General features: G+C 40.6%; 1 protein-coding gene across 3 annotated transcripts in view; it reads right to left on the bottom strand.

The window, feature by feature from the left end:
• The window catches only part of NOX4 (NADPH oxidase 4), a 107215-nt gene that overhangs the window by 4835 nt on the left and 88992 nt on the right, over window positions 1–13388 (bottom strand). For 2 of the 3 annotated variants that reach the window (XM_074168689.1, XM_074168698.1), the window contains exons 14-17: window positions 8971–9090; window positions 5404–5512; window positions 4752–4820; window positions 2632–2732 (exon numbers count right to left, since the gene is read on the bottom strand). In XM_074168689.1, the coding sequence (XP_074024790.1) occupies window positions 2632–2732; window positions 4752–4820; window positions 5404–5512; window positions 8971–9090 (399 nt within the window). The remainder of the gene's footprint in view (window positions 1–2631; window positions 2733–4751; window positions 4821–5403; window positions 5513–8970; window positions 9091–13388) is intronic. The other variant, XM_074168707.1, reaches the window with a different exon arrangement.

Raw genomic sequence — 13388 nt, 5'->3', positions numbered from 1 at the left:
CATTTGATGAACAGTGGAAGGTGAGGGAGAGGTGAAATACTTTGCTACCTAGAGAGGAAAGTGTCAGGACTTGAAATGTTCCAGTTTGAAATCCCACATTCATTCCTAGAGAGAGATTTCTCCTTTACAGTGCAAAAGAAATCTATCATGGTGCTCCATGCCCTCCCCTCCTACAGATATTCATGTCTTTTTCTAGGTCAGACTCCATTTGGAGAAACACACACATCCATTTGAACTAAGCAAAATTGAGGCAGCGTGACAGCCAACGCACGGTGTAAGTTTTTCATCCAGGAGCCAACTGAACAGGAACAAGGTTGCTGCTCTGGCCCCAAAAAGAGAGCACAAAAACCAAGACAAATTAATTTAATATATAAACTGTCCCAGTGCACATCCTTGGGACTGCAGGTATAAAATACCAACAGTAGATGGCACACGTCTGCTCCTCTTAGTCCAGAAGAAAGAATTGGGAACCTGATGCTGGATTGTCCCATGTCACGCTCTGAAGGTCTGGCAAAGCTCAGACACTTAACAAATGCACTTTGCATATTTGGGACCCAAACAGCAACAGCAGCGACAATGCACAAACCACAAACCAATCAGATGGCTAAACTGATGAGAGGTTTGCCAGCTGCATGTTTATTTATGTGCAGATTTTACAAAAATCACAAGATAAAAGTGGAAAATATCTTGCCTGCCCATAAACAATCCCAAGGGGATGATTGCAAATACGTGTGAAAGCCTGAACACGGGCACCAGATGTTGGAAATAACTTGGTTTCCCTGCCTTCTTTTTTTTTTTTTTTTCCTTTTTTTTTTTTTTTTTTCAGTCTGCGTATTGCAGCAGGGTCGTCTAGGTGGAAAGTTAATGAGAAATAAGAACTGAAATGGAGTTAGTAGGAGACCAGGAAATTGGACTATAGAGCAAAATGGAAGTTCCCGTCTCACCCAGGAAAATAGCGAGAATATTTGCCTACAACAGGTAAGTTTCTGTGGGATAGCTGAGTTACAGGTTGGACTACTGTCTATCATATTACACTTAACTACGTCTATAGATACAGACCTGTATCCATAAATCCTGTTAAAGGGGTGACAAAGAGTGAGGAAGCCTACATCTTAGCAAGCTTCAGGGCAATCAAACAAATCAGAACATTATTTAGGTACTAAAAGACACCTGTTTTGGAAATGGTGGCACAATTTAAAGACCTGATGTGGAAATGCAGAGGAAATGGTACTCAAAGTCTAATTAGGAGTAATGCAATGGAAAGCACAAAAGAAAAAGAAAGTATGACTACCACTAATAGCTTCATCTATATTATGTGCACTTACAGCCTTGCAAGGAAGTGGCAGAAACTTCATCATTTTCATCTTTTAAAACTGCACTCACATGGTTAAACAAAAAAAACCACTGGAATGGAGCATAAAAGGCCAACAGTCCTCTATGAAGAGGACTCTGAAGCAGACAGTCAACTTGCTTCTCTGACCTCTCTATTTCCCTTTCTTCGCCATGGACCTTTACTACAAAACCCTTCTCTAAGTGACACTCATTTGCACTGTGTAAGAATGCACTAGGGATGTCCCTCTGTAGCAGCCTTTGGGGTGTCATGGCAAGGGACCCTGTCCACAACATCCTGTAGGACCTGAATCCAAGATACATATTGTCTGCAGCTTATACTGCCAATGGTGACACATACTGGTGCTCAATAATTCTCAAGAGCCAGGGCTCAGTGTCCCCTGGTCATATCCAGCCTCAGAAGAGTCAATAAGCCATGGGCAGATGTTCATTTTGCAAGTGCAGTGGAGGACAGAAGTTATTGAGGGAAAGTTCTGCAGGGGAATGTAAAAGCAACTCTCAACCTGGTGCACTCAGATTACTAACAACAGCTACTGAGGGTGGTTTGCTACCACCCTGCTGACTTTGCCAGAAGTGGATTAGGGAAGATTCACACAATCCCTTCTACTGGATTGGCTTTTGAGGCAGATAACTGCCAGTGGGGTATAAAATACTCAACCAACAAAGCTGGATCTGGACAAAGACATTCCATAGTCTAATTGCATGTCTACTCTGGTTTACAACTGTCCTGTTTCAGACCATAATCTGTTTGCCTAGCACAGTGAAAAGGCATTGCCAGGTCTTAACAAAGAATAAAAAAGTGTCAGGGATCTCCAAAGACAATATATCCTCTGAATAAAAACAATACAGGCCAGTCAGATTCTTCCTTGTGCATTCTGTTGGTAAACCAGCACTATAAATCATGAAAATTATAGGAGAAATCAACAATTTAAAAAAATGCAGCTTTATAAAACCAACATATGTTGCAAGCAAGACATTGCCACGGACAAAAACATATGCAATCTCTGTGCAGTGAGATGGAAATCTATTACTTTTATTTTCTAGACCACTGAACATCCCAGCTGCATTAAGAAGATGAACTCTTCTGAATGTGAAAAAAAAAAAGTTTCCATTTTGTATAGGCTATCTCTCGCAGCAAAATATTAGCTAATTTCAACATCAGTAGCTTAAATGTTACACTCTTAAGATAAAATCCAAAAATATTTTCATACAAACATAGCTGAAGACTATAATATCCACACCCTTCAAACTGTGGCATCCTCCAAGTGGGCTGGAACTTACCGCCTGTTACACTTTGCTATTTCATCAAAAAGGAGTTTCCACCGGGGTCGTCCAATCAAAAGCCTTGAGTTTAAAGCTTGATACTTTTCTCCAATTATTTTCTGCAAGAAACAAAAAATTCCATTCTGCCTGATTTGCAAATTGCCTCATATCACCCAGGGCTCCCATTTCTGACATTGGCTGACTTACCATATCTCTGAGGTGTAAAACCTGAGCACAAGTATCAGACAGTTGTGATTAAAACTGCAGCCATTTCATGCACCAATACCTCTGCTCACTGCCTTTTCAATGGCTCTCCTTGGTCTTCGTTATACATTGTTCCTCATGCAGCTGCTCGTTAATCTCCCCATTACTTTTAAACCAATTTATTTAAGCCATAAAACAATAACCACGCTCCTATTATTCATTCTCTCATTGGCTTTTAATGCTAAGCTGGAAGAAACACTGCTGATGCAAAAAATCATATTTCTGTCTGAAGTCTTTTTTTTAACTTTGCACAAGTAACTATTAAGGTGACTAGCTCTGAAAAAGTAACAAGGGAAAACTTACATTTCTCCCTGAGAGTAGTTTGCCAGCTGTTTTGAGCAGAAAGCAGCCAAAGCTGCTCCCTGGGTGGATCCCAACCCATCCCAGCAATGCTAACTCACCAGCATTTTGATAAGGTCAAATGCCCTTCCATTGCAGGGCATTCCCTTTCCTTAGTTTTCTTTCCTAGTGCGATAGAAAGGCAGAGGGAAGTTACATTTTATTCTCTCTGCTGCTGAACAAGCTGAAACATTGCTCCTACCGATGCAGAGTCTTGGCCAACTCATCCTCCATTGGGCTATTATATATATTCAAGGAGCATTTGCTGAAGGATGGGCTTGGCTCCCTGTTGCTACACAGGCGTGCGACTTCTGAGCAAAGGGAGCATGAAGCAAAACTGCCCAAATTTTGGTAGCAGTCAGCATTTTGGACTAACATCAGTGAACACATAAGTTGAATGGCAATGGAGAGTTGAGTTTAACTCCCCCTTGAGAAATCATGAGCAGTATTACGGTTCGTGCCAGTTTTGTTCAACAGCCACAAAAGAAAAGTGACTTTAAAGAAAGACTTAAAACAAAGTTGACTTAAATAAATTCAGTAGCTGCTTGATACAAAATATTAGAAAACTGGCTTTTAATTCTCTATTATTACAATCTTGCTGTGTCATTGCAATGCAGTCCTGCTTCGGGTTTTAATTTTAACCCAGCAACTACATACCAGGTTCACCAATTGGGGATTTGTCGCCCAAGCATTAAATCTGTAGAGCACTGTTCATAACTACTGTAGCTATCACGTTATTTAGACTATTGGATAGCGTTCCTACTAGAGCTGTGAATGTTATGCTACCTCCACCTGATAACAGGCAGATCAAAATCCTTTGGACATGGTTTCTCACTGCATTTCATGTTTTGTAGTAGTTGTTAGGCTTGGTTCTGGACTCACTGCAGTCAGTGGAAAGCTTCCAGATGCAGCAGGGTAAAGAATCAGGCCTAGGCTCATGTGGTAAATAATTTAAAATGAAGATTGTAAGCGTAAATAGCTACAGGAGATGCCAAGAGTTGGGGAATTAGCCCAGCTTTGAGGTTGGTAATATATGACAATTGACAGTTCAGTACAATTTCCAGTCTCATACATCAAGAAATTTGTAACTTTCATCTATATTTGAGGCAAAGAAATCCAAAGCTTTTACAAGTAGCTAGTTTTTCTCAAAATATTTATTTGAAAAGAAGACTTGAGCTTGCAAGCTCCTGGAACTATTCTCTTTTGATTCTTAGCCCAGAAATGATGTAGATTTCTCATCAAACACAGCCAACTGTCTGGTCTGTGGCCTGGCCTGGAAGGACCTCTTTCCTAGAAAAGAAAGATATGGATTTTTGCCTACATCTAATGAAGTTAGGGCTTCTAGACTAGATTTTCTTAATGCTGTGGGTATCGGCTTGTTCTCTTGCCCTAGCCATGAATCAGTCACTTGAGTTTATGGCCTCATTTCCTGTTTTTACCATCTGCAGTAATTCCCTTTTGCCTTTGACTGACAGTTTGCGTTGTCTACTACCCCAAGGTCCAGTTTGGTTTACAAACAGCATTTAGCCACCTACCTGTATTCCATCTGTTTGACTGAGGTACAGCTGGATGTTTATATAGTCTGGTCGATTCTCCTGCCAAAGCTGGGGGGATGATAGAAATGACTAGTGAAAAAATATCCTTTATCTTAAGGCAAGTGTAAAGTCGCTTGTGCCTACTATTCTGAGAGACTTGGGATTCAGCATCAGTGAAGTAAGATTTTTAATGAAGAAGATATGCTTGCATAGCACCCCTTCATGCACTCCAGAATGTTGGACATCATGCTGTGTACAAAGTATTGTTTTAGGAAGCTACACTGCTCTTAAAATCTACCTGAAATAGCAAATCCCCCTCTCTTCTCAATCTGTCTACTAGCCAAATGGCTAAAGGCCACTCAGGTTTCCAAACCTGCATGTTCTTCTTCCATCTCATAAATTCCGCAGATAAGTGTCCAAACTACTGGCACATGGCAACACTGTGCAACAAAATACTGGTGGAAGATACTCAAACTGTTTTGTGCAGCTCCGTGAATAAATAGGGTCTGAATCAGGTAGCCCAAGCAGAAGTACTGCTGGACCTTGCTTGTTTTGAGCAAGGCTGCCTTTCTCTACAGCATGTGAGCTGCGTGGTGTGGACATATTATGCATTTATTAAGCTGTGAGTATCCCTGCAAGCAGCCCCCATTACCTTGTTATGCAACGTACAGAGCAGATCTGCAAACCAGCGGAAAGACTCAATGTCCCTGCACACCCAAATGAAGTAGAGTCTTCTAAGCTTGTAGTGTTTCCAGCCATCACTTGAAAATAAAACATTTGGGTAATTAAAAATTATCATTTAAAAAGGAAACATTAATTAAGATGCTTTATATTCATTAGCGGAAATGGGAATTTCCGTCAGAAGCTAACTCCTAAGTTGTTCTTCATCCTATGATACATCAGACACTGAAATGACCAATGCAGCCTATTATAATGATCCTAAGAATATTAAATCTCTAGCACAGAGCTAACACCCTTCACAGACACTGTTTCCGCATTAGGAAGTTGTCAGCTCTACAGATGATTTTGGGAGCAAATATGGATTCATGCATCATCATCAAACTTTTATTTCAAAGCAAAGCGGACATTCTAAGTTCAAGTGTACTGTGTCAATTCTTTATTAGGTTTATAAAGTGACCCATAAGAGGAAAATATTGACAAATGCAATAATGTCAGGACTTAATTCTGCCTGTGTATGTGAAAGGCTCTGGTTGATTATAATTAATACTCTAGCTAAATCACAAAGACCAAATCAAATCAGAGCTCCATTGTGCTGAGGAGCTGTGAGATATATTACAGTCCTCAGAAAATGCCAGTGGGGAAAGTGCAGTCATGGGCAGACTCTGATGTTGCATTTAGAAAAACAGGACTCTCATGTCAGATTTCTAATAGAAATAAAACACAAATATAGCACAAAGGAAGGACTGGAATGAAATGGGAAAGAAAATAGAAGGGAAAAAAGTCTTGATGATTAACGAGTTCAAACAAAGTACAAATACCCACGAAGTATCTTCTTAGTTAGCCAATGCTGTTTTCTGTTGTTCTGATCACCGAAACAGCCAGTGCACAGACTGTTTCCTCCTTTTCCTCCAAAAATAATTTTCAGATAGAGAAGGCCACTGCCTGTCAACTTCAAACGCTTGTCTCAGGAGGCAGACCGAGTCAAAAAGTTTCATGATACATCTCACCAAATCCATTGTGCGCTATTTCAGACTCTAGGGTTGCTGGCATTTCCACCAAGGGGTGTTGTATTAAGAGATCTACTTAAGTGATGACTCCAACCACTGTAAGCCCAAGGAACAAGGATGGAAACATTCTCAGCAGTGTGTAGGGGCTGAGAACTTGCCTTTCATGTAAATTCCTCATAGAAAGAAAAAAATGCTTTAAGACTGGAGAGTATAGCGTCTTTCAAGTCCTGATTTCAGGTTTTTTATTCGTAAACTCTTGACCTGCAGAGAAAGATTTCCTCCATCTTTTTCTGACTGCCTGTACTAAGACAAGCCCTTAGGAAGGGTCACAATCTGGTCAGATGTGACGTGATAACTATAAGCAGTAGCAAGGAAAATAAGTGCCTTTCACCATAAAAAAGGATAAAAGAAGAGAAAAATGCAAGGCATTTTGTACTGAACTGCTGTAGCTCAGTAACAAACCACCGCTCTCGCTGATGAAACGTTGCAGCTGGACAAAGAGGCCAGACTACAAAACTTGAAGAAACAAGTCAAGCATAGATTTAAAATAGCACCTCAGACACCCATGCTTGGGTCTACCTCCAGCAGGATATATCATGCAATAAAGGTGTAATCCCCCATTACAACCAAATCCACATGTATATAACACTTCTTGTGTGTTTCTATGTTACCACTGTCCATAATAACAGTTGTTATTTACAGACTATTCTGCCTGAAAGCCACCAGCTTTCCTTAACATAAATTATATTTTCTTAAAAATAGGGCATAGTGTTTTACAGTTAACTGGAGGGAAGGGTGGGAGCAGGCATTAAGTTGTGTGCATACAACAGGAACACAACTGAGGAGGAAACAAATGACTGTGTTGACAGGCTTCTGATCTCCTCCAGGCCTGCGTGACCTACGCACAACAGGACTGTCTCTGCTGCTCTGCAGCGCTGGCGTCGTAAGGCTGTTTGCGTGTTCACACCTGCCAATTTCTGCTTCTAAGCCAAGGCAAAGACAACAGGCAGATCATCCACTAAACAAGTGCTTTGTTGATGTTTATATATGGAGAAGGAAAGCAGGCTTCGGCTGTTACTTTTTCCCAGAATCACAGAATGATTCCCCTGTATAATGTTACAGCACACAAGGGAAAGATTGGCTACAAAGGCAGTTTATGGGATTGGCTGCTTGGGAGCTCATTTATGGCTTTATCCAGATACATGGACATTGCAAAAGCTTTTGGACTCTAACCTTCTATGGCAATGTCTGTGCAAGTTCCTACAGCCTCTGATAACACACTGGTAGAGGCAAACATCTCATTACCTGCTGTTTGCCCATCATTATCATCCTTGACATTTTTGCAAAGCACTGTCAAGGATAATCCATCATGAGGAAATTGGTCATCTCATCCACCTGGGCCCCAGGCTTTCAGCAAAAATGTGCCCTTTTTTTGAGAGGATGATCAATACACTCTCAGGAAAAGAAAACGAGGGAGACGAGATGGTCTTCAAGGGCGGCAGCACCATGAGACAGGTGGGGCTGACAATTTTCAGAAGCACTCGGCACTGTCAGGTCCAGCCCAGATCAAGGACAGAAGAATGTGCACAGCACCTAAATTCTAGGCTTTCACTTCACTTTGGAGTTAGAGCTGGCAATTGGCATGTTCATCTTAGAAACAATGCTTCAGTTGTGCCTTGTAAAACCCTCCCAAAGCCAGCTACTCTTTCAGCACTTCAGGGAAGGTTTGCTGCTTTGGTTGGCTGTTTATACGGTGCCTATGAAACAGGGGTGCTTAACCTGTGACTGAAGCTCTTAGCCAACAATCTAGCAAAAAAAAAATTAATAAAAATCAATACAATCATAAAAGCAAGCTTATTTCACACAGCGTAAGATTTGGTGGGAACCCTGTTGCTGAGGTGACAGAGAAACAAGAGGTGAAAGGTTTGCTCTGAATAGAATGTCAAAGGCTTTATATTAAAATAAAAAAAGAAAAAAGAGAGAAACAAGAAAAAAAAAGAAAAAGGTATACCTAAAATTTAAACTTTTTGAATGGAGTTAGACATCCAATTGCTATCTGAATCCAAGTTGATCCCTTTCCTTTAAAACCTTATACATACACATTTAGAGAAGTCAAACAGACCAGGAGAGCTGGCCCTGCATTTCCAGCAGAAAGACTGACACAAATTCTGACTCTCAGAAACTCACGACCATAGTCCATAGCCTCATCTAAGCTGGGACAAGGGGAACAAGGCTCGCTGAAGGGCTGTGAATCAACCACAGGCTAGGCTGGTGGCAGGATATAAACGTTAGTGACACTGTCCCAACTCAGGTGTGTTACTGGCACAACTCTGCCACAACTCTTTGGGTTATAAAGCATGTGTGTGTTGATTTGTGTTCTTCAGGGGACATCTCAGTCCTCTACCTCTCTCCAATGAATCATTCACTTATATCATGCTAATGAAAGTTTTTAAATACTCTGAAAGTCTTTCTGACATGCACGACTAACATAAATTGGGGGAAACAGCTTTAAAAGGCTTAAGCTCACTTACAGCAGTGTGTTGAGTACTGATGCGAATGGTGTAACTCCAATACCTCCAGCCACACAGAGGCTGACCTCGTAGTTCAGGGATTCCTCAAAGGGACTTCCAAAAGGTCCATCCACATACAGCCTGCAGAAAAAGCAAAAAGAGCACTTTTAGAGAAAGCTGCTAAAATCAGAGAAGAGAGGAAAAGAAACATAAGCTGGAATTAACATCCTACAAAGAATTTGTTTCAATTTTTTATTAGTCTTGGGATGCAGAATATGAAAATGTTTTTCCTGGAAAGCTTTATGTAGAGAGAAACCAACATGCAAATGGTATGAAAGCCTGTTATGTGAAATTTCTTGGCACATTCCATAATTAGACAAGCCATTTTATAATCAAACTGGTGGAGGTGACTAAATTATGACTGCCCTTTGTGTCTGATGTTAGAGGGCAACGGAAGTGCTGCACTGGAAACAATAACAACTTGGGGAGTCATAAACAGGAAGAGACCTTGGCTAGCCCTGCCTAGGAGGTTCACCTCTTGAACATCAGAAACAGCTGAGATGCACAAAGGGATACAAAAATCTATTTTTTGCAGCTTCTCATAATGTTTTTCATGGGCCTCCAGGGAATAAAGAAGAGGTGACACATACCCTCTTGCAGTGAACAAGAGGAACAAACTAACGTATAACTACTTTTTCACTTCACATCCAGACCGCTGTGAACGTGATCTATCCCAAACATACAGAATAACTGAAGAGGGGGAAAAATCACTGAGTTTACCTCTTTGACTCATACCTCTCATTCTTACAACAGTTTTATTTACCTGTTTTTAAAGACAATTTAGGAGACTGAGTGCCATTTCCAACCCTTTTGTGGTATTTCAGATACTGCTGGAAAGTCAGTTGACTATAATCTAGAAATGGGCTTTTAGGCATCTTCAAAAATTTGACCTCCAAATCTTTTCCACACTGCTGAAAGTCTGACCAAGGTCATCCACAGGTAGCTCAAAAATTATTGTCTGTAATAGCTCTAATAAGATTCGTATACCCCCTATTCTACTTATGGAATAACAATCTTCAGTAATAGATTCACCTTTAGAAATTATTATGAAGAGAACTTGGACAGTACATTTAGTCAATGTCCATTCTGTGTATGAGTGTCTCACTGGATCATCCCATTTTAGGTAACTGGTGAATACAGCAAAGTGTGGTGGAACCAGCACTGCATTCAGCAGCTTGGTGGCTAGGTGTTTGCTCACAGCTAGGCCAACTGACATCAACCTTTGGCCTGAGTCCACACAAAAGTTCCAACATATATATTTTTATACACACATACTGGTACTATTATGCAACTAAGCTAGGCATACTATTTGTCTAATAAAAGGGCATAAGTTTCTCCTTTATACCATCAGCCAGAGAATTAAAGGCAGAGGAGACACCTCTTTTCCCAAAGTCTTCCAACCACCATCTGATTCGTTCCTTTTGAGGGCTGAATCTTAGCCATAACTTAAGATCTCAGTCTGATCTAATTTCTTTTAGTTTTGTGGTCTGACCCTTGGCATCTTGTCTTGTTAAGATCTTGTCTAGATGTCTTTGGCCAATCTGGTCCTTTCTAGGAAATTTCTTCCAGACCTCTGCTATTGCTGACATCTTGATGCCTCATATGTTACGCTCCTTCTTCTACAGTGTCTTATCTAAACACATATAAGTACCTACTTTCTGATGGATCTGGAGGCAAACAGTCTGATCCTTAACTATGCCCTGTCTTATAAACTCATTTCTTGGCTCTTGGTGTCTTACCTGGAGACAAAGGGAGAAGACACCGGGCCAGCCACAGCCATCATCAGAAAGCATTGGAATTGCTGGCAGTAGATGTTTTTAAATAACTGTCCTGGTTCCTCATTGATATTCATAACTAATCAATCTGCAACCCAAATATGTTTATTCTTATTTCTCTCTGTGTATTCCGAAGTCACTACAGTATTCTACAAATGTTCTTTTGGAGAATCTCAAAGCTTTTCAATGTCAGGTATGTTAGTACCAGTGTGATGAGAATACTAGAAAAACAAATTCACTCCTTACTTAGGACAGATAAATCCTTTTGCATAATGGGGCCAAAAAAAACCTTAACTGGATATGTGCATATGATATAAACATAACTTTAAGTATCATCTCATTAAATGTTTCCTTTCACATAACATTTTATAGACCATTTGCTTAACCACGTTTTTCTTTCCACTAACGAAATGAGACCACTGCTGGTGCAGAGTGCAGCAGCAGCTACTTTAAGAGATCTTCTAAATGTTGCACTGCCATTTGACTGAGGAGGTAAAGGAGCATCTCTTATTTAAATAAGCAACAGAGGAAATGTAGAGAAGCAGGACATTAATCTGAAATTAATCTAGTCCAGGGGACATTTTGGGGGAAGTCCACAAATGTTATGTGTCTCAGACATGTATCTCAACAGAGATCTAATTTTGAGATATCAGTGTAGGGCAAAAAGAAAAAAAAAAAAAAAAAAGATTTACTGGATAATGAAGACCAGCAACAGAAGTCCATTGTCATTCCTGGCATACCTCTTATCCATATGCTGCCCTAATCAGATCCTGCCTACCTGGTGAAATCTGGAAAGTTGCTCCTAAATGTATGAAGGCCACAAGCCTGAGGGAAATTCCTTGCATTTCGCACAAGGAGCACTAACTTTCACTTGGATATACAGACTTAAAGCCAACATATTTGAGGAAAAAACACAAGCAAACAAAAAAAAAGCAAGCTAGCAAAGGATATTTTCCCAGAAATTATAACAGTGGGTGCGATAATAGTCATATGCTATAGGGGAGCCACTCAGCAGAATTGTATTTAAACCTACATGAGGACTGTCTGAAGTATGTATGTATGTATGTATGATCTCAGAAGGGATTAAGCAATTCCTGGGAAGTCTGAGTGCCACTGAATACCAATGACATGATCAGGAGTTGAAACATGCAAAAACAGATCCAGTCACCGCAAATCAGTCAAGCATGGTGCATAATTCCATGCCAGAAATTCAAGGAACAACCTTCAATTAAATATGTGTTTTGGTCAGATTGCTCCAGTTTGTGGCCCATTAGCCCCATCTGGCCTGCAAAATATTTCTATCTCCCCACTGCGTCTTCCTCTGAGGGAGTAAGGAGCAGTTGTTTGGACAGCAAATGCAGTCAGAGGAGCCAAGAGCCTCCTGCTGTGCCTGCATGTGGCCCAGCACAGAACAGCCAGAAGTCACCGCTTCCAAGTGTGAGAAATGGGGAAAAAGCTGCAGAAATATTGCTACTGCATTAACCCACTCCACAAGACTGCCTCAAAAGACTGATTCCAAAGATAACATGGCATCCCTGGAAGATTTTGTTGGATATCATAAACATGCACTATTTAGTCCTATTTTATTATGGGGATAATTTATAACTAAAAGAGATGTGGCTCTGATGCCCTGATGGAGGCGGTCACTTAGGAACCGATCCTTCTTTTATTCAAGTCAGTGGAAGAAAAAAAACCCTCACGATGCCGTATCAAACAGAGCAGCGACTCAGTCATGGACTTTTGCAAGATTATGCAACTTTCGCTTCCTGTCAACATGTTCCTCCTTTCATTTGGTAATACTGAAAAGTTTTGCATAAACGCAGTTCATTATTGCAAATGAAATCTCACAGCAGTCAATAAGAAGACAGACAAGCCAAGGGGGGTAAGAGGACTTTTTGTTTCTTGAGTTGTGCCCCAGATATATCACACTACCGTGCTATGCTCTCCTATCCCCCCAGCTTTAATTTAATTAACGTGAAGGAAGGGAATGGAATTTTACTAAAAGTTTAGAAATTCCCCCTTCAGGCAAACTTATTCAAATAACGAGTTGTTCTTTTCACATGTATTCATTTCCAGTCTTAGGAGTGCTCTCAGTTATTCTGGCACAATTTCTTAGCTCACAAACAGAAAAAAAGCTCCTCAAAACAGAACATATCACAAAAAGTAGCAGACCACATCATTATAAAACATCTTACAGATAGATGGTGAACATATTTTCTATTTAAAGCACCCTTACTTTCTACAGTACAGCAGTACTGAAATATCCCAGCAAGCACCAAGACAGCTTATTCCAGCACTGGGCAATGCAACTGCACTAACATGGGGCTGTGCCTAAACCAAGGGACACTGTCCCAGGAACACAGGCAGCTGTACTGCTTTTGGGACCCAAGTTATATCTTCCATAAGGAACTGCACAGTGATGTGTGGAGACACCTACTCACACCTCTGTTGGACTTGGACCTCAGAGCCACACTTCAGGGTGTAGGTCCTCTTGGAAAAGTTTAATGCTTATATTGTACTTCACTACACAACTGTAAATGCTAATATTACAATTTTTTTCCAGGCTCTTTGGGAGCTACTGTGAAACATTATCTGGGATATTAG

This window comes from Numenius arquata, chromosome 1 (assembly GCF_964106895.1).
Source record: "Numenius arquata chromosome 1, bNumArq3.hap1.1, whole genome shotgun sequence".
NCBI classification, from domain to species: Eukaryota; Metazoa; Chordata; class Aves; order Charadriiformes; family Scolopacidae; genus Numenius; species Numenius arquata.
This window is presented reverse-complemented; position numbering and strand designations above follow the sequence as displayed.